This window comes from Pan troglodytes, chromosome 13 (genome assembly GCF_028858775.2).
Source record: "Pan troglodytes isolate AG18354 chromosome 13, NHGRI_mPanTro3-v2.0_pri, whole genome shotgun sequence".
NCBI lineage: Eukaryota > Metazoa > Chordata > Mammalia > Primates > Hominidae > Pan > Pan troglodytes.
In genome coordinates, this window is record NC_072411.2 from 20,832,985 (window position 1) to 20,851,266 (window position 18,282).

Consider the following 18,282-nt stretch of genomic DNA (forward strand, 5'->3'; position numbering starts at 1 on the left):
AAATACATGATGTAGGATATCTTTCCATTTATTTAGGTGTTCTTTAGTTTCAGTGGTGTTTTGTAGTTTTCAGTGTACAAGTCTTTTGCCTCCTTGGTTAAATTGTTTCCTGGGTATTTAAACCTTTTATGCTGTTGTAATATAGTTGTTAATTTTGTTTTCAAACTGTTCACTGCTAGTGTATAGAAAACAACTGATTTTTGTGTATTTATCTTGTATTCTGCAACTGTGCTGAGTTTATTAGATCTAATAGGTTTTTTTCTGCATTATTATTATTATCTTTTTTTTTTAGATGGAGTCTCGCTCTGTCGCCCAGGCTGGAGTGCAGTGGCGTGATCTCGGCTCGCTGCAAGCTCCGCCTCCCAGGTTCATGCCATTCTCCTGCCTTAGCCTCCCGAGTAGCTGGGACTACAGGCACCCGGCTAATTTTTTGTATTTTGAGTAGAGACAGGGTTTCACTGTGTTAGCCAGGGTGGTCTTGATCTCCTGACCTCACGATCCACCCACCTCGGCCTCCCAAAGTGCTGGGATTACAGGCAGGAGCCACTGCGTCTGGCCCTTTTTTTTTTTTTTTTTAAAGACGGAGTCTTGCTCTTGTCACCCAGGCTGGAATGCGGTGGCGGGATTTTGGTTCACTGCAGCCTCTGCCTCCTGGGTTCAAGCGATTCTCCTGCCTCACCCTCCTGAGTAGCTGGGATTACAGGCACCTGCCACCATGCCCAGCTAATTTTTGTATTTTTAGTAGAGATGGGGTTTTACCATGTTGGCCAGGCTAATCTTGAACTCCTGACCTCAGGTGATCTGCCCGCCTCGGCCTCCCAAAGTGCTGAGATGACAAGTGTGAGCCACCACACCCAGCTGGTTTTTTCTGCATTCTATAAGATTTTCTATATACATGATTATGGCATCTGTGAATAGCGATAGTTTTACTTCCTTATTTCCAATTGGGAAGTTTTTATTTCTTTTTCTTACCTGATTGCTTTGGCTAGAACTTCCAGTACAGTGTTGAACAGAAGAGACAAAAACTGGCATTCTTATTTTATTCCTGAAAGGGATAAAGGGAAAGCTTTCAGTCTTTCACCATTGAGTGTTGTGTGTATGTTTTTCATATATGCCCTTTACCATACTGTGGAAATTCCGTTCTATTCTGTTTGTTTTTATCATGAAAAAGTGTTGGATTTTTGTTATATGCTTTTTCTGCATCAGTTGAGATGCTCATCGATTGAGATTTTTTCCTTCTTTCTGTTAATATGGTGTGGTTTTCTGATGTTGAACCACTCTTGCACTTCTAGAACAAATCCTACTTGGTCATGTTGTATAAGCTTTTTAATATTCTTCTCGATGCAGTTTGATAACTTTTTTTAAGGACTTTTGCGTATATATTCATAAGGGATATTGGTCTGTAGGTTTCTCCAACTCCTGGCCTTAAGCAGTACTTCTGCCTCAGCCTCCCAAATTGCTGGGGATTATAGCTGTGAGCCACCATGCCTGGCTGGTTTGTAATTTTCTTACAATGTCTTTATTTGACTTTGGTGACAGGGCAATAATGTTGGCCTTATAGCATGATTTAGGAAGTGTTCCTTCTTCTGCTGTGTTTTGGAAGAGATTGAAAAGGATTATTGTTAATTCTTTAAATATTTGCTAGAATTCACCAGTGAAGCTATGGTCCTGGGCTTTTCTTTGTTGGAAAGTTTTTGATTACTGATTCAATCTCTTTACTTGTTGTAAGTCTATTCAGATTTTCCATTTCGTCTTAAGTCAGTTTTGGTAATTTGTTTTCAGGAATGTTTGCATTTCACCTAGGTGATTTAATTTACTGGAGTAAATTGCTCATAGTATTTTCTTCAAATCCTTTTTATTTGTTTTTTACTGAGAGGTTTCACCCTTTTTAATTTCTGATATTAGTTGAATCTTTTCTTCCTCATAAGTCTAGCTAAATATTTGTCAATCTTGTTGATCTTTCAGTGGACTAACTTTCGGATTTAAGTTTTTCTTAAGTTCTTTGTTTTTCTAGTTCCTTAAGGTGTAAAGTTAGGTTATTGATTTTAAGATCTTATTTTTAAATGTAGGGATTTACAGCTATAAATTTTATTCTGAGCGTTGCTTTTGCTGCATTTCAAATATTTTGGTATTTTTTTCATTCATCTCAAATTATTTTCTAATTTCTCTTGTGATTTCTTCCTTTATTGTTTTTTGAGAGTGTTTTATTTAATTTCTGTATTTATGAATTTTCCAGTTTTCCAATTAAGTTATTTATAATTTCATTCATTATGGTAAGAGAAGATATGTGGTATGACTTTAGTCTCTTTAAATGTATTGAGATTTGTTTTGTGGCCTAACACATGCAGTCTAGTAGAGAATGTTTTGTATGTTCTTGAGAAGAATGTACATGTACATTCTGCAGTTATTAGGTGGAGTGTTCTATATATGTTCATTAGGGCTCATTGGTTTATATTATTGTTTAATTCTATTTCCTTATTGATCTTTTCTCTGGTTGTTCTACCCATAATGATGAATGGAAGTGAAATATTTAAATATCAAGTTACTATTATAGAATTGTCTATTTTCCCCCCTCAGTTCTTTACATATTTTGCTTCATATATTTGGGTCTCTGTTGATAGTTCTGTATATGTTTGTAATTGTTATATCTTCTTGATGGATTGAATCTTTTATCAATGTATAATGTGTCTCTTTGTCTTTCATCCTTCTTTATCTTTTGATTTGAAGTCTATTTGTCTGATATTAGTATAGCAACCACAGCTGTCTTTTGGTTACTATTTGCATTGAATATCTTTTTCTGTCTTTTCAGTTTCAATCTATTCACATCTTTGGATCATAGTGAGGCTTGTAGATAACATACAGATGGATCATTTTTTAAAATTCTTTCTGCCACTCTCTACCATCGTAATTTTACTTTAATCCACTTACATCTAAAGTGATTACTGATAAAGGACTTCTTCCATTGTAGTATTTGTTTTCCGTATGTCCTTTGTCAATTTTGTTCCTCAGTTTCTCCATTACTGTCCTCTCTTGTGTTTAATGTTTTTTTTTTTCATGAGCATACCCCTTGATTTCCTTTGCATTTCCTTCCCTATATTTATTTATTTATTTATTTTTTGAGACCAAGTTTCACTCTTGTTGCCCAGGCTGGAGTGCAGTGGCACAATCTTGGCTCACCACAACCTCTGCTTCCCGGGTTCAAGCGATTCTTCTGCCTCAGCCTCCTGAGTAGTTGAGATCACAGGCATGCACCACCATGCCCGGCTAATTTTTATTTTTTGTATTTTTAGTAGTGACAGGGTTTCTCCATGTTGGTCAGGCTGGTCTCGAACTCCTGACCTCAGGTAATCCGCCCGCCTCAGCCTCCCAAAGTGCTGGGATTACGGGCATGAGCCACCGCGCCCAGCCCCTTCCCTATATTTAAAAATTTATCCCTTAGTGGTTATTTTGGAATCAAATTAGCATCTTATACAGCCCAGTTTGAATTAATACTATATGTAGCTTCAATACTCTGGAAAACCTTTGTTCTCCTGTGTGTGTGTGTTTCTGCCCCTTTATATTGTTATTGTCACAAATTACACGTTTATGGGCCAGGCATGGTGGCTCACGCCTGTAATCCCAGCACTTTGGGAGGCTGAGGTGGGCAGATCACGAGGTCGGGAGATCAAAACCATCCTGACTAACATGGTGAAACCCCTTCTCTACTAAAAATACAAAATATTAGCCGAGCTTGGTGGCGGGTGCCTATAGTCCCAGCCACTCGGGAGGCTGAGGCAGGAGAACGGTGTGAACCTGGGAGGCGGAGCTTGCAGTGAGCCGAGATCGTGCCACTGCACTCCAGCCTGGGCGACAGAGCAAGACTCCTTATCAAAACAAAAAAAAAATTGCATATGTACACATTGTGGGCCTATTAAAGTTAATTTGTAATTGTTGTTTTATGTATTTATCGTTTAAATAATAGTGGAATAAAAGAGAAGTTATACCCAAATTGTAAAATACTTACTTTTATGCCTACCTGTATAATTACCTTTACCAGTAATTTTCTCTATTTTGCTTTATATGGTTTCGAGTTACTGGGTAGTAGTCTTTTCTTTCAGCTTGAAGATTCCCTTTAGCATTTTATGTAAGGAATATCTACCTGTAAGAAACTTTCTTGGCTTTTGTTTATCTGAGAATGTCTTAATTTCGCCTTCATTCTTGAAGGTTAGTTTTGTTGAATATAGAATTCTTAGTTGACAGGGTACTTTCTTTCAGTGCTTTTAAATATGTCATCCCATTGGCTTCTGGTCTGCATGGTTTCTAATGAGAAGTTGGCTTTTACTCTTATGAGGATCCTTGTACATGATGAGTCGTTTCTCTCTTGCAACTTTCGAGAATCTCTCTTTGTTTTTGTCTTTTGACAGTTTAATTAATATGTCTGTTGGGGATCTCTTGAGTTTATCCTGTGGAGTTCATTGAGCTTCTTAGATGTGTAGATTCATGTCTTTTATCAAACCTATTGAATTTTCAAGTATTATTTATTCAAATAATCTTTCTATCCCTTTCTCTTCTTCTTATAGAACTCCCATAATACATATATTAATATGCTTGATTATGTCCCACAAGTTTCTCAAGCTCTGTTCATTTTTTTCATTATTTTTTCTTTCACCTCCTGTTACTGAATAATCTCAGTTAACCTGTCTTTAAGTTTACTGACTATTCTGCCTGCTTGAATCTGCTATTGAAATCCTCTAGTGATTTTTTTATTAAAAAAAAAAAATGGAGACACAGAAGCTGGGCAGCCCCCATGGGGCTTCCACACACTGGGGCTTGCTCCCGGCCCCCAGTGACTCCAAGGGGATGAGTGAATTTAACTGGCAAGGAGCAATCTGCTGTCACCCTGGGCCTCTGGAATCCTGGCGGGAAGAGGCCCCACGACCACCACGGACACTCGAGTTGCAGGGAGAGCTGCTTAGAGAAGCGGTGGGGCAGCAAGCCAGCTGATGTGGAGTCCAGAGGGTTTGGTGCAGGAGCATCTATTGTGGAGCATGGCCAAGGACAGCCATCCCCCTAGGGTCAACTTGCTCCCATAGGAAACTTTAGCCCGAGGAGAACTATCAGACCTGAACTCTGCAGGGCGATCTTGTCCATCAGGCAGGGCTGCTCTGAACTGAGCACCCCTTGGTCTGATGGTCCCCCAGGACCCCAGCCTGGCCATACCTGCTTGCCGGGAAGCCTCTGGCGTCCTTGGAGCCAGCATCCTGGCTTTTGCACTGGCAGACTGTGCCTGGCACAGTGTGGCAGAGAGTTCCTGTAGGGCGGTCCCCACGGCCATGCACCGGCCTGCCCACTCCCTCCCCACACTTCAGCTTCCCCCTGGGGCTACAGCAATGCCCCACATCGCTTTGCTAGCATGTGTGTGCATGGGCTGGCTTTGTTTCCTTGCCCCACCAGTGCACCTATGTCCATGCACCCTGCCCTGCCACTGCTGCAGCAGGAGGGCATGTCTCTCCCGTGTCCCATCAACTGCCACTGCAGTCACAACCTTGGCAAGCACAGGGCCAGCCAGCACTGTGGCAGGAGTGAAAATAGGCATGGAGAACAGCAGATTCTCCGCCATCATGAGCAACCACCCCTGCCTGCAGTGCACAGACAAAGCACACAGACCTGTATTACATAACGGTAAAGGGTTCAGTTCAACAAGAAGAACTAACTATCCTAAATATATATGCACCCAATACAGGAGCAGCCAGACTCGGAAAGCAAGTTCTTAGAGACCTTCAAATAGACTTATACTCCCACACAGTAATAGTGGGAGACGTCAACAGCCCACTGATAGTATTAGACACATCATCGAAGCAGAAAATCAACAAAGATATTCAGGGCCTGAATTCAGCACTGGGTCAAATGGACCTAATAGACATCTACAGAACTCTCCACCCCAAAATAACAATATACATTCCTCTCATCACTGCATGGCACGTACTCTAAAGTTGATTACATAATCGAACATAGAGTATTCCTCAGCAAATGTAGAAGAACTGAAATCAGAACAGCCACTCTCTCAGACTACAGCACAATCAAATTAGAAATCAAAACCAAGAAGTTCTCTCAAAACCATACAGTTACATGGAAATTAAATAACCTGCTCCTGAATGGCTTTTGGGTATATAATAAAAATAAGGCAGAAGTCAAGAAGTTACTTGTAGCTAGTGAGAACAAAGATATGACACACCAGAATCCCTGGGACACAGCTAAGGCAGTGTTACGAGGGAAATTTATAGCACTAAATGCCCACATCAAAAAGTTAGAAAGATCTCAATTTAACAACCTAATATCACAACTAAAAGAACTGGAGAACCAAGAGAAAACCAACCCCAAAACTAACAGAAGATAAGAAAAAAAAAAAATTAGAGCTGAACTGAAGGAGATCAAGACACAAAAAAACATTCAAAAAATGAGGCTGGGCATGGTGACTCATGGCTGTAATCCCAGCAGTTAGGAAGGTGGAGGCAGACGGATCACTTGAGACCAGGTGTTCAAGACCAGCCTGACCAACATGGCAAAACTCCATCTCTACTAAAAATATAAAATTAGCTGGGCGGGGTGGCGCATGCCTGTTATCCCAGATACTTCAGAAGCTGAGGCACAAGAACAGCTTGAACCTGGGAGGCGGAGGTTGCAGTGAGCCGAGATTGCACCACTGCACTCCAACCTGGGAAACAGAGTGAGACTCTGTCTCAAAAAAAAAAAAAAAAAAAAAATCCAAAAAAACCACAAAAGATCAATGAATCCAGGAGTTGTTTTTTTGAAAAAATAATAGACCGCTAGGTAGACTAATGAAGAAAAGAGAGAGGATCTAAATAAACACAGTCAGAAACAACAAAGGGGATATTACCACTGACCCCATAGAAATACACATAACTATCAGAGAATATTACCAAACACCTCTATGCACATAAACTAGAAAATCTAGAAGAAATTAATAAATTCCTGGACACACACACTCTCCCAAGGCAGCCAGGAAGAAATTGAAACCTGAACAGACCAATAATGAGCTCCAAAATTGAATCAGTAGTTAACAGCCTACCAAACAAAAAAAGCCCAGGATTAGATGGATTCACAGTTGAATTCTACCCAATGTGCAAAGAAGAGCTGGTGCCATTACTGCTGAAACTATTTCAAAAAATTGAGGAGGAGGGACTCCTCCATAACTCATTCTGTGAAGCCAGCATCATCCTGATGCGAACACCTGGCAATGACACAACAAAGAAAGAAAACTTCAGGCCAGTATTCTTGATGAACATCAATGCAAAAGTCCTCAACAAAATACCGACAAACTGAATCCAGCAGCACATCAGTCCACCACAATCAAATAGCTATATCCCTGGGATGCAAGGTTGGTTCAGCATATGCAAATCAATAAATGTGATTCATCACATAAACAGAAATAAAGACAAAAACCACATGATTATCTCAATAGATGCAGAAAAGGCTTTTGACAAAATTCAACACTGCTTCGGGTTAAAAACTCTCAATAAAAGAAGTATTCAAGGAACATACCTCAAAATAATAAAAGCCATCTCTGACAAACCCACAGCCAACATCATACTGAATGGGCAAAAGCTGGAAGCATTCCCCTTGAGAACTGGTACAAAACAAGGATACCCTCTCTCACCACTCCTATTCAACATAGTATTGGAAGGCCTAGCCAGAGCAATCAGGCTAGAGAAAGAAAGAAGGGGCATCCAAATAGGGAGAGAGGAAGTCAAATTATCTCTGTTTGCAGACGACATGATTCTATATCTAGAAAACCCCATAGTCTCAGCCTAAAAGCTCATTAAGCTGATAAACAACTTCAGCAAAGTCTAAGGATACAAAATCAGTGTACAGAAATCACTAGCATTCCTATACTCCAACAATAGTCAAGCCGAGAGCCAAATCAGGAACGCAGTCCTATTCACAATTGCCATGAAAAGAATAAAATACCTAGGATTTTCTTGGTTTCCAGGGAAGTGAAGGATCTCTACAAGGAGAACTACAAAACACTGCTTAAAGAAATCAGAGATGACACAGACTAATGGAAAAACATTCCATGCCCATGGATAGAATCAATATTGGCTGGGTGCAGTGGCTCACTCCTGTAATCCCAGCACTTTGGGAGGCCGAGGCGGGTGGATCACGAGGTCAGGAGATCGAGATCATCCTGGCTAACGCAGTGAAACCCCGTCTCTACTAAAAAAAAAAAAATTTAAAAAAAAAAAAAAAAAAAAAAACAGCCGGGTGTGGTGGCGGGTGCCTGTAATCCCAGCTACTCGGGAGGCTGAGGCAGGAGAATGGAGTGAACCTGGGAGGTGGAGCTTGCAGCAAGCTGAGATCGCGCCACTGCACCCCAGCCTGGGTGAACCTAGGGAGACTCTGTCTCAAAAAAAAAAAAAAAAGTAACAATCAATATCATTAAAATGGCCATATTGCCCAAAGCAATTTATAGATTCAATGCTATTTCTGTTAAACTACTGATAACATTCTTCACAGAACTAGAAGAAACTATTTAAAAATTCATATGGAACCAAAAAAGAGCCCAAATAGCCAAGGCAATCCTAAGGAAAAAGAAATAGCTGGAGGCATTATGCTATCTGACTTCAAATTGTACTCCAGGTCTACAGTAACCAAAACTGCAAGTTGCTGGTATAAAAACAGACACATAGACCAATGGAACAGAATAGAGAGCCCAGAAATAGTGCCACACACCTACAACTATCTGATCTTTGACAAAGCTGACAGAAACAAGCAATGGAGAAAGGCTTCCCTATTCAATAAATGGTGCTGGCAGACTGGATTTTTAAAATGTATGTACACACCTTGAAATACTATGCAGCCATAAAAAAGAATGAAATAGAATGAAATTGTGTCCTTTGCAGAAATATGGGTGGAGCTGGAGGCCATTATCCTTAGCAAACTAACACAGGAACAGAAAACCAAATACTGCGTAAAGTGGGAGCTAAATGATGAGAACACGTGGACACATAGAGGTGAAAAACAGACAGTGGAGCCTGTTAGAAGGTAGAGCACAGGAGGAGGGAGAGGAGCACAAAGAATAACTAATGGGTACTAGGCTTAATACCTGGCTGACAGAATAATCTGTACAACAAATCCCAATGATACAAGTTTACCTATATAACAAACCTGCACATGTACCTCTGAAGTTAAAAAAAAAATTATACTTGTTGGCTTCAAAGTTAATTCCTTTTTATAATTTTTCTTAATATTCTATATTTGTTGGTACACTGTTTTCTTGGTTTCCTTTACTTCTTTGTCCACAGCTTCCTTAAACTTTTTAAAATATTGATGCACTATAGATGTACTTTGTTTCAGGGTACATGTGACAATACGTTAAGCACTTGGTGGGCACTTAGGTCAGTTCCATATTTTGACTGTAGTGAGTAGAGCTGCAATGAGAATGAGAGGCAGATGTCTTTTTGATATATTGATTTTCTTTCTTTTGGATGTTTACCCATTAGTGGAATTGCTGAACCATATGGTCATTCTCTTTTTAGTTTTTGAGGAACCTCCATACTGTTCTTTAAAGTTGCTGTACTAATTTACATTCCCACCAGCAGCGTAAGAGGGTTACCCTTTCTGTGGGTCCTCACCAGCATCTGTTATTGCCTATCTTTTTTATTAAAAAACCATTTTAACTGGAGCGAGATGATGTCTCATCATAGTTTGGATTTGCATTTCCCTGATGATGTTGAGCATTTTTTCATATACCTTCCCCTACATGAATTTGTTGCACTTCTTTCCTAAGCCCTTTCTTTGAAAATCCTGCCTGTACCTGTACAGGTCCTACATGATGTGAATTTATCTTTTTCTTCCTAGTGCTGTGTTAAATGAGAATAATGTGCCCCTCCCCAAAGAGTCTCTTGAGACTCTGATGCTTATCACACCTGCCGACAGTGGTTCTGTTCTAAAGGTAAGATTACTTTTACTTCTTAAAATTTTTGCCAAAGACAGTTTTGAATTGAATCTTGCAGTATAACCAAGGGCATCTAGTGATTACTGAGTGACACTGGGACTTAAGATGTGAGAAGAGAAGCCGAGCACAGGGGCTCACACCTGTAATTCCAGCACTTTGGGAGGCCGAGGCATGCGGACCACTTGAGCTCAGGAGTTCAAGACCAGCCTGGGCAACATGGCAAAACCTGTCTCTACCAAAAATACAAAAAATTAGCTGGGCATGGTGGCATGTGTCTATGGTCCCAGCTTCTCAGGAGGCTGAGACAGAAGGATTGCTTGAGCCTGGAAGGTGGAGATTGCAGTGAACTGAGATCACACCACTGCACTCCAGCCTGAGTAATACAGTGAGACTGTCTCAAAAAAAAAAAAAATGTGATAAAAGCATTGAGCCACAGTTCTCTAGGGAGAATCCTGTTGCCACACCACTCACAAGAGGATCTTAGGGTTTCTTCTCCAGTTTGTATGTACTTTGTTTATATTTTGGGGGTGGTTTTGAATGTTGGCTCTGCTTCCACTCATATTTCCTTTTAAGATACAGTGTTGCATGCAAATAGGGACTAAGTGCTTCTTAGATGAAAGAATTAAGGGATCTTTTTGAATTAGTAGTTTCATTTACTCTAGGGCAGGGGTCCCCAGTCCCTGTGCTTCGGACCGGTACTGGTCTATGGCCTGTTAGGAACTGGGCCACACAGCAGGAGGTGAGCTGCAGACAACCATTGTCACCTGAGTTCCACCTCCTCTCAGATCAGCTGTGGTGTTAGATTCTCATAGGAGTGCAAACCCTACTGTGAACTGCGCACACGAGGGATCTAGGTTGCTCACTCCTTATAACGATCTAATGCCTGATGATTTGAGGTGGAACAGTTTCATCTCAAAACCATACCCCACCCCCAAACCTGGTCCTTGGAAAAATTGTCTTCCACAAAACTGGTCCTTGGTGCCAAAAAGGTTGGGGACTGCTGCTCTAGGGAATGTAAGCTGTGTGAGAGATGCGACCTGTTTTGTTCATTGCTGTATCCCTCAGGCTGGTCTCAAACTCCTGCCTTCAAGCAATTCTACTACCTTGGCCTCCCAAAGTGCTGGGATTATAGGCAGCCTAAGTGTCTCAAATAGTACCTGGTACATAATAGGCATGAAATATTTGTTGATTGACACAAACTTTTTGAAATAACAGGGACCTATCACTATCACTAATTGCATTGCAGCATAACCAGCTCATCCCAACTTCTGCCTTTTCTGTATCCACTCGCTAAACCCTTAACAATTCAGAAATCATAGAAACCCAGTTTATTGCCAATGAATGTTTTAATTTGCAAGTTAAATTAAAAATTGCCCTTGCATGAACACTTACCATTTGTCTCTTTTATTGCATAATGTACATCTATTGTAATTTGCCAAATACCTCACAAAAAGGAAAAATTAAAGATCACTTGTATTCTCACTACTCAGTGAAAGTGTATAGTTGGTATTTAGGTATATAAGTATCTTTCAGATTTTTAGGGTTAAAGAAAAAACCCAACCTAAAATATCTTCAGTCAGGCATTTCTTTTCTGCTGATGAAAATCTGAAAAGATACATTGACTAATCATTGGAAATCATTAAGCAGAACCTGAGATGTTTTTGAAGCAGAGAAGGACATTTAGTTCAAAGATTTATTGCATATATAGTATGTACCAGACAACTTGTTAAGCATTAAAGATTCAAAAGTGAATGAATGAAACATGGTCTCAGCTTAACTGCATATAGTCTAGTGGGAGAGAGAATCGTAATACATTGTGGTAGACTTGCACAAGCTGTTATGGTGCACTTAGTCCAGGCAGCAGGGTGGGAAGATGCGAGAGGAGAGAACAGTTTTTCATGTTTTTGTGATTTAAATTAAGTTGCATGTTGAAATATGAATAGGAGATTCTCCAAGACCTGAAGGCATATAAGCAGAAATGGAAATGTATAAATGGGTGGCTGAGTGTGGTGGCTCATTGCCTATAAGCCAGCACTTTGGGCCAAGGCGGTAAGATGGTTTGAGGCCAGGAGTTTGAGACGAGACTGGGCAACATAGGGAGACCCCGTCTCTACAAAAAAATTTTTTTAAATTAGCCAGGCATAGTTTTGCATGCCTGTAGTCCTATCTTCTTGGGCAGCTGATGTGGGAGGATCGTGTAAGCCCAGGAAATTCAGGCTGCAGTGAGCTATGATTGTACTATTACACTCCAGCCTGGTTGACAGAGCAAGACCATGTCCCTCTGGCCCCCCACCAAAAAAAGAAAGAAAGAAATGTATGAATGAAGGGCCCTTTTTGGTTGTGTGCTATGCCCTAGGTTCCTATTGTTTAATGCCAGATTGGCATTTTATCTTTTGTTGTTTTAAAATTCTCCCAGACCCCCTCCCTCACAGTAGAGAATTGTGTCCTTTATAAGGTACTTCAAATACTGGTTAAACAAAAAGTATTAACATTTATAGGGAGAGAGTTCATATTGTATTATTTTACAAACAGAAGCACCCATAAGTCTAGATAAAGGAGCATTTGGAATTTAGGCACCTCCTTTATCTAGTATCTCCTGTGCTGAACCTGTTACTGGTTTTTTGTTTTTTTTTTAAGTTCAAAGTATGATATTACATACAGAGTAGTACCATTCTCATCTAGTCTAAAAGTTAAAAGACTGGGCACAGTGGCTCACACCTGTAATCCCGGTGCTTTGGGAGGCCAGGGTAGGAGGATCACTTGAACCCAGGAGTTCAAGACCAGCCTGGGCAACATAAGTGAGACCCTGTCTCTATAAAAAAAAATTGGCTGGGCATGGTGGTGCACACCTGTATTCCCAGCTACTTGGGAGGCTGAGGTGGGAGGATTGCTTGGGCCCAGCATTTTGGGGCTGCAGTGAGTTATGCTTGTGCCACTGCACTTCAGCCTGGACAGGGCAAGATCTTGTCTCAAAACAATTTTTTTTTATTATTATTTTTTTTGTATTTACTTTTTTTTTTTTTTTTTTTTTGAGATGGAGTCTCGCTCTGTCGCCCAGGCTGGAGTGCAGTGGCACAATCTCGGCTCACTGCAACCTCCACCTCCCGGGTTCACGCCATTCTCCTGCCTCAGCCTGTCGAATAGCTGGGACTATAGGCGCCCGCAACCACGCCCAGCTAATTTTGTGTATTTTTAGTAGAGACGGAGTTTCACCGTGTTAGCCAGGGGCGCCCGGCTGTATTTACTTTTTTAAAATTTGTTTTGAGGCAGAATCTCACTTTGTCACCGAGGCTGGAGTACGGTGGTGTAATCTTGGCTCACTGCAGCCTCTGTCTCCTGGGCTCAAGTGATCTTCCCACCTCAGCCTCCTGAGTAGCTGGGACTACAGCTGAGTGCTACTGTGCCCAGCTTAGCTCAGTTTTTGTAAAGATGAGGTCTCACTATATTGCCCAGGCTGGTCTCAAACTCCTGGTCTCAAGGGATCCTCCCGCCTTGGCCTCTCAGAGCGCTAGGATTACAGGTGTGAGCCACTGCATCCAGCCAAAATAATTTTTTTGTAATTAAAAAGAAAAAGTTAAGAGCCAGAATAGTCATAACCCTACCCAAGTTTTGTCTTACCAAAGGAGAATAGCTATTTGAAAATTTACATAGCACTTTAGCTTTTTCACATCCTGATTGTAGTATAGGTTTCCCTCCATGCAGAAGTGGAATCATTAACAACCATGATTTATGAGTGTCCCTGTGTGTTTAAAGGATTAACACTAATCAGGCCTGTGTCAGAATTATAAATAAATTGAGAGGATATGGAAAAAACTTAACATCTGATGATAAAGGGGTCATTTAACAATTCTAGATTCCTGTCTTCCACAGGAAGCTACAGATGAATTGGATGCCTTGCTTGCATCTCTAACTGAGAATCTAATTGATCACACAGTTGCACCTCAGGTAAATATGCTTTAAAATAGTATGATGGAAAGAAATTTCTGTTTTGAAAAATGTTCCTGCTAGATTCCAGTTTTTTCCTTTTTAATAATTCAGTTAAACTTTTCATTTGATAAGAGTTTATGTTTTAATAACCACTTAGCATTGCCTCTCTGTCCTAAAATTTTACCACTTTGAATTTGTGTATCACTGTCTACAAATCACATGTCTCTATCAGCCTTTTATAATACAACATCATATTAAATAACATGAGAGAAAACATGGGGATAAAGCAGTTTCTTAAGACAATAAGGATATATTTCATTTTTAAAAAAGTTTTATAGAAAGATGAGAGCGTAAGAATGGCATTGAACATATCAATCATTATTACAGTCTGGAAGATACTGTATTAAGTATAGTTGTCCCTCAGTATCTGTGAGGGATTGGTTCCAGGACTCCCCTTGGATACCAAAATCCATGCATGCTTAAATCTCATATAAAATGGTGTAGTGTTTGCATATAACCTACACATATCCTCTAGTATATTTTAAATAATCTAGCTTACCTCTAATATCTAATGCAGTGTAAATGCTGGTAAACAGTTGTTATATTGTATTGTTTAGGAAATAATGACAAGAATAAAAGCCTGCACATGTTCAGTACAGACACAACCATCCTTTTTTTCCCCTCCAAATATTTTCGATTTACAGTTGTTGAATCCACAGATGCAGAACTCATGGATATGGAGGGCCAACTGAAACAGTTCCTTCCCTCCAGGGATGAGAGAGATAGAAATAGCTAACTTTGCTGGACACGGTGGCTCACGCCTGTAATCCCAGCACTTTGGGAGGCCGAGGTGGGCAGATCACTTGAGGTCAGGAGTTCAAGACCAGCCTGGCCAACATGGTGAAACCCTGTCTCTACTGAAAATACAAAAATTAGCCAGGGGTGGTGGTGCACACCTGTAGCGCCAGCTACTCGGGAGGCTGAGGCAAGACAATTGCTGGAACCTGGGAGATGGAGCTTGCAGTGAGCCGAGATAGCACCATTGCACTCCAGTCTGGGCGACACAGTGAGACTCAGTCTCAAAAAAAAAAAAAAAAAAAACAGAAATGACTAACTTTGTACCTTATGAGTGATATGATGAGAATTGCTGTAGGGGCTAGATGCCATCCTGAAGGCTTGGAAATACACATGATACTTTCTGTGGTACTGAATGTTTGCTTAGATCATTAATTCTCAAATTTTTGTGTATATGAGAATCACCTGGAGGGGACGTTAACACACAAGATTGCTGGGCCCCACCTCCAAGTTTCTAATTTTGGTATATCTTGGGTGGGGTCTGAAAAGTTGTGTTTCTAACATGTTCCCAGGTGGTGCAGATGTGGTCTGGGAACCACCCATTGGGAATGACCAGCTTAGATTAATAAACAAAGAAAGACTTTACCAAGGATAAGAACTAACTGCAAGTCTGGAAAAGTCTGTCAAACTATTCTTTGTTTACTATTTATGATATTTTTTCTCTCATTTCCTACTGTTAACATGCATCTAGAAAGTATTGGTAGGAAAGTCAGATTTTGTGGGGCTTTTTTTTTGAGATGGAGTCTTGCTTTTTCGCCAGGCTGGAGTGCAGTAGCGTGATCTCAGCTCATTGCAACCTCTGCCTCCAAGCGATTCTCCTGCCTCGGCCTCCCGAGTAGCTGGGAGTACAGGCGCATGCCACCATGCCCAGCTAATTTTTGTATTTTTAGTAGAGGCAGGGTTTCACCATGTTGGCCAGGATGGTCTTGATCTCTTGACCTTATGATCTGCCCGCCTCGCCCTCTCAAAATGCTGGGGTTACAGGCGTGCGCCACTGCGCCCAGCCTGTGTTTTTATTCTTTTGGTGGTTATCTAATTTACTAATACCTGGACTTACATTAGTTTTTTCTTATGAGTATGTAAGGCCACCAATGCAAGGACTAGTCTAAATTACTAGTAAAATGGGTGGGTTTCCTTAGTTTATAATTCTACACATAGATGACCTATAATAGAAGGTTAAACATTTAAAAATAATATATCAAAGGCCCTGTGAACCAGGAGCAATATGGGTGTTTTTATTCGCTTTCTTCATGCATACATGATAATTAGAGAATGATCTGTATCTAAACAGATTATTTTTCTGTGTACTTTCTTGTTGCTATTTATTTGGATTAGTCACAATCCATTGTTCAGGCTGCTACCAAGAAGGCTATCATTATTTGTAATTAACTGAAATTTCAGAAAATAAAATGTTAAACTGAATACTGGGTGTGAGGTAGGGGCAGTCCTATTAAGTGAACTGAAAGTAGTAATAGATTCTTGAATGGTAAATTTTTAGATAAGAGATTCTCAAAATTATGACACTTTCTTAAGTGGTGAGGGATAGCATCTGTGTTGTATAATAGAAAAGGGTCTTGGATTTAGAAGTCCATGTCAGCTCAAGGAACACCATTAAGAATTAAGAATTGCCCTCCTAGAATGGATTTCATAATAGATGTAAGTATTATAAGTATGAAAATAAGTCAGTCTTTCCAAAAAGTAAATACATGCATAAAATTATTTCAGGTGTCTTCCACATCCATGATCACACCCCGGTGGATTGTTCCGGTAAGTTCATGTTATTTGTGATTTTTCTTCTGGCTACCCTCTCAGGGTAAGGCCTAAAGGATTACTAGGTTCTTTGTTTTTCCTTAAAAACATGAGGGTTGTTATCAAAGCCTTGTTAACTGAACTTAATGGCTTCAAGCTAGTGGCTTACCCTTTCTGGTTGTAAATGTTTGTCAGGATGCTGGCAGAAACAACAGTAAAAGTCTCAGATGAAGAATAGTTAAGAAAAACAAAACAGTCATAATTATCAAAACCATCTTCGTTAATCTCATAGTCATTAGTGAAGCTTGATTTGGAGCTGAAGTGCTGACCAGGCAGGTGTTGTTACGCTGTATTTAGTTGTGTGTGTGTGTCTCCCACAGCAGAGTGGTGTCATGTCTAATGGACTTGCGGGATGTGAAATGCTTTTGACGGGGAAGGAGGGACATGGTAATAAAGATGGAATCTCACTGATCTCTCCCCCAGCGCCATTCTTGGTAGATGCTGTGACCAGGTGAGAAAATTATTTCTCATTTGCAGTTCTTAGGCATCTGTTAGGAGGAAAAAAATAATAAAACTTATTATCTCTAAAGCAGCAATGTCAGTTCTTCACTAACTGAACTATGTTGAAATGGGGCAAATCTTTTTTGTTTATTTAGTGTAGTGGCTTTTTCTTGTCAGTAGCAATTTTCTACAAAATTATGAAGTAGACTGTATTAGCGTTTCTTTATCAAGTCTTTGCTAAAGATGTTAACAGGCTTATCTTTGTAATACAGGCTTATCTTTGTAATATTTGTTTTAAAGTCAATTTGTATTGTTTCCTTTGACGCTTTACTATTATGACTATGTCTACTGTAACAGTGATGAATGATGGTGCCCGTCAACACAGGTGAAGAGGTGCAGTATAAATGGGTAAGTAAGTTAGGATACTCCCAGGGTGAGAGCCCTGAGATGGCTTTACCGATACATGTTGTGAGCTCATTTCAACGCGTCGCTTGCTACAGACAGAAACTAGACTCAAAAACTAGAGCTTTTTGTTCAGCATCTGGTTCTTCAACTTTTGATTTGCTAGAACCATAACTGCACCTGTTTTACAAAAGATTTAGAATTGCCTTCACTCCTACCTCAGACCTTTTTTCTGAATATATCCCACATTTCACATATCCTCCTTGAAAATGTGGGTCGGTTGAAATACATGCTTTCCTAATTAGAGAAAGGTAGGATGAATTATTAGAGATCATTAACTTGAAAGAAATTCAGTTTAATTTCAAAATTGTTCTCTTGTCTCCACAATGTTCAAAGTAGCATATTACTCAGCAAACACTTATTGAATGTCTGTGATGTACCAGGCATTGACTGATATCTGACACTAAAGATAACAGTGAACAAGACAGATGAGAGACCTACATTTGGGAAGCTTACATCTAGTAAAAGAGCACTTTATACAAATGTAATGGATTATTTTTCTAAGCATTTGTATGCCTAATAATGATCACTGTAAAAATAGAGCTGCACACAGAGAACCCGACGGTAATGCTTTGTAATTGAATTTACACAATAAAAATGTGAGCTCTTAAGGACTTTCACATTAAAAATTACAGATGAAAGCAGAGCTTATCTCTTTCTTCCTAGAACTCATGGAAAGGAGTAATAAAGGGCTTAAAGACATAAAAATTACAAATAAACCAGTGGAACAGAATAGAGTCTGGAAACAAACTCATATGTAATACAGTTTTCTGGTTTATGAAAAAAATGATGATGCAATGCTGTAAGGAAAGAATGGTCTTTTAGTAAATCAG

General features: G+C 39.9%; 1 protein-coding gene and 1 long non-coding RNA gene across 27 annotated transcripts in view; one reads left to right on the forward strand and one right to left on the reverse strand.

The window, feature by feature from the left end:
* The window catches only part of EPB41L5 (erythrocyte membrane protein band 4.1 like 5), a 166,487-nt gene that overhangs the window by 138,425 nt on the left and 9,780 nt on the right, over positions 1 to 18,282 (forward strand). For 8 of the 16 annotated variants that reach the window (XM_016949606.3, XM_063790367.1, XM_063790374.1 and 5 more), the window contains 4 exons: positions 9,859 to 9,952; positions 13,826 to 13,900; positions 16,463 to 16,504; positions 16,867 to 16,997. In XM_016949606.3, the coding sequence (XP_016805095.2) occupies positions 9,859 to 9,952; positions 13,826 to 13,900; positions 16,463 to 16,504; positions 16,867 to 16,997 (342 nt within the window). Of the gene's footprint in view, positions 1 to 9,858; positions 9,953 to 13,825; positions 13,901 to 16,462; positions 16,505 to 16,866; positions 16,998 to 17,344; positions 17,396 to 18,282 lie in introns of all 16 variants that reach the window. The other 8 variants (XM_063790370.1, XM_063790375.1, XM_063790371.1 and 5 more) reach the window with 3 other exon arrangements.
* LOC107973751 (uncharacterized) overlaps positions 11,635 to 18,282 on the reverse strand; it is a 69,659-nt gene continuing 63,011 nt past the window's right edge. For 6 of the 11 annotated variants that reach the window (XR_010149994.1, XR_010149995.1, XR_010149988.1 and 3 more), the window contains one exon: positions 15,748 to 17,034. This is a non-coding gene — a long non-coding RNA (uncharacterized LOC107973751). Of the gene's footprint in view, positions 12,674 to 14,172; positions 14,771 to 15,676; positions 17,035 to 18,282 lie in introns of those variants that run through there. The other 5 variants (XR_010149990.1, XR_010149998.1, XR_010149999.1 and 2 more) reach the window with 4 other exon arrangements.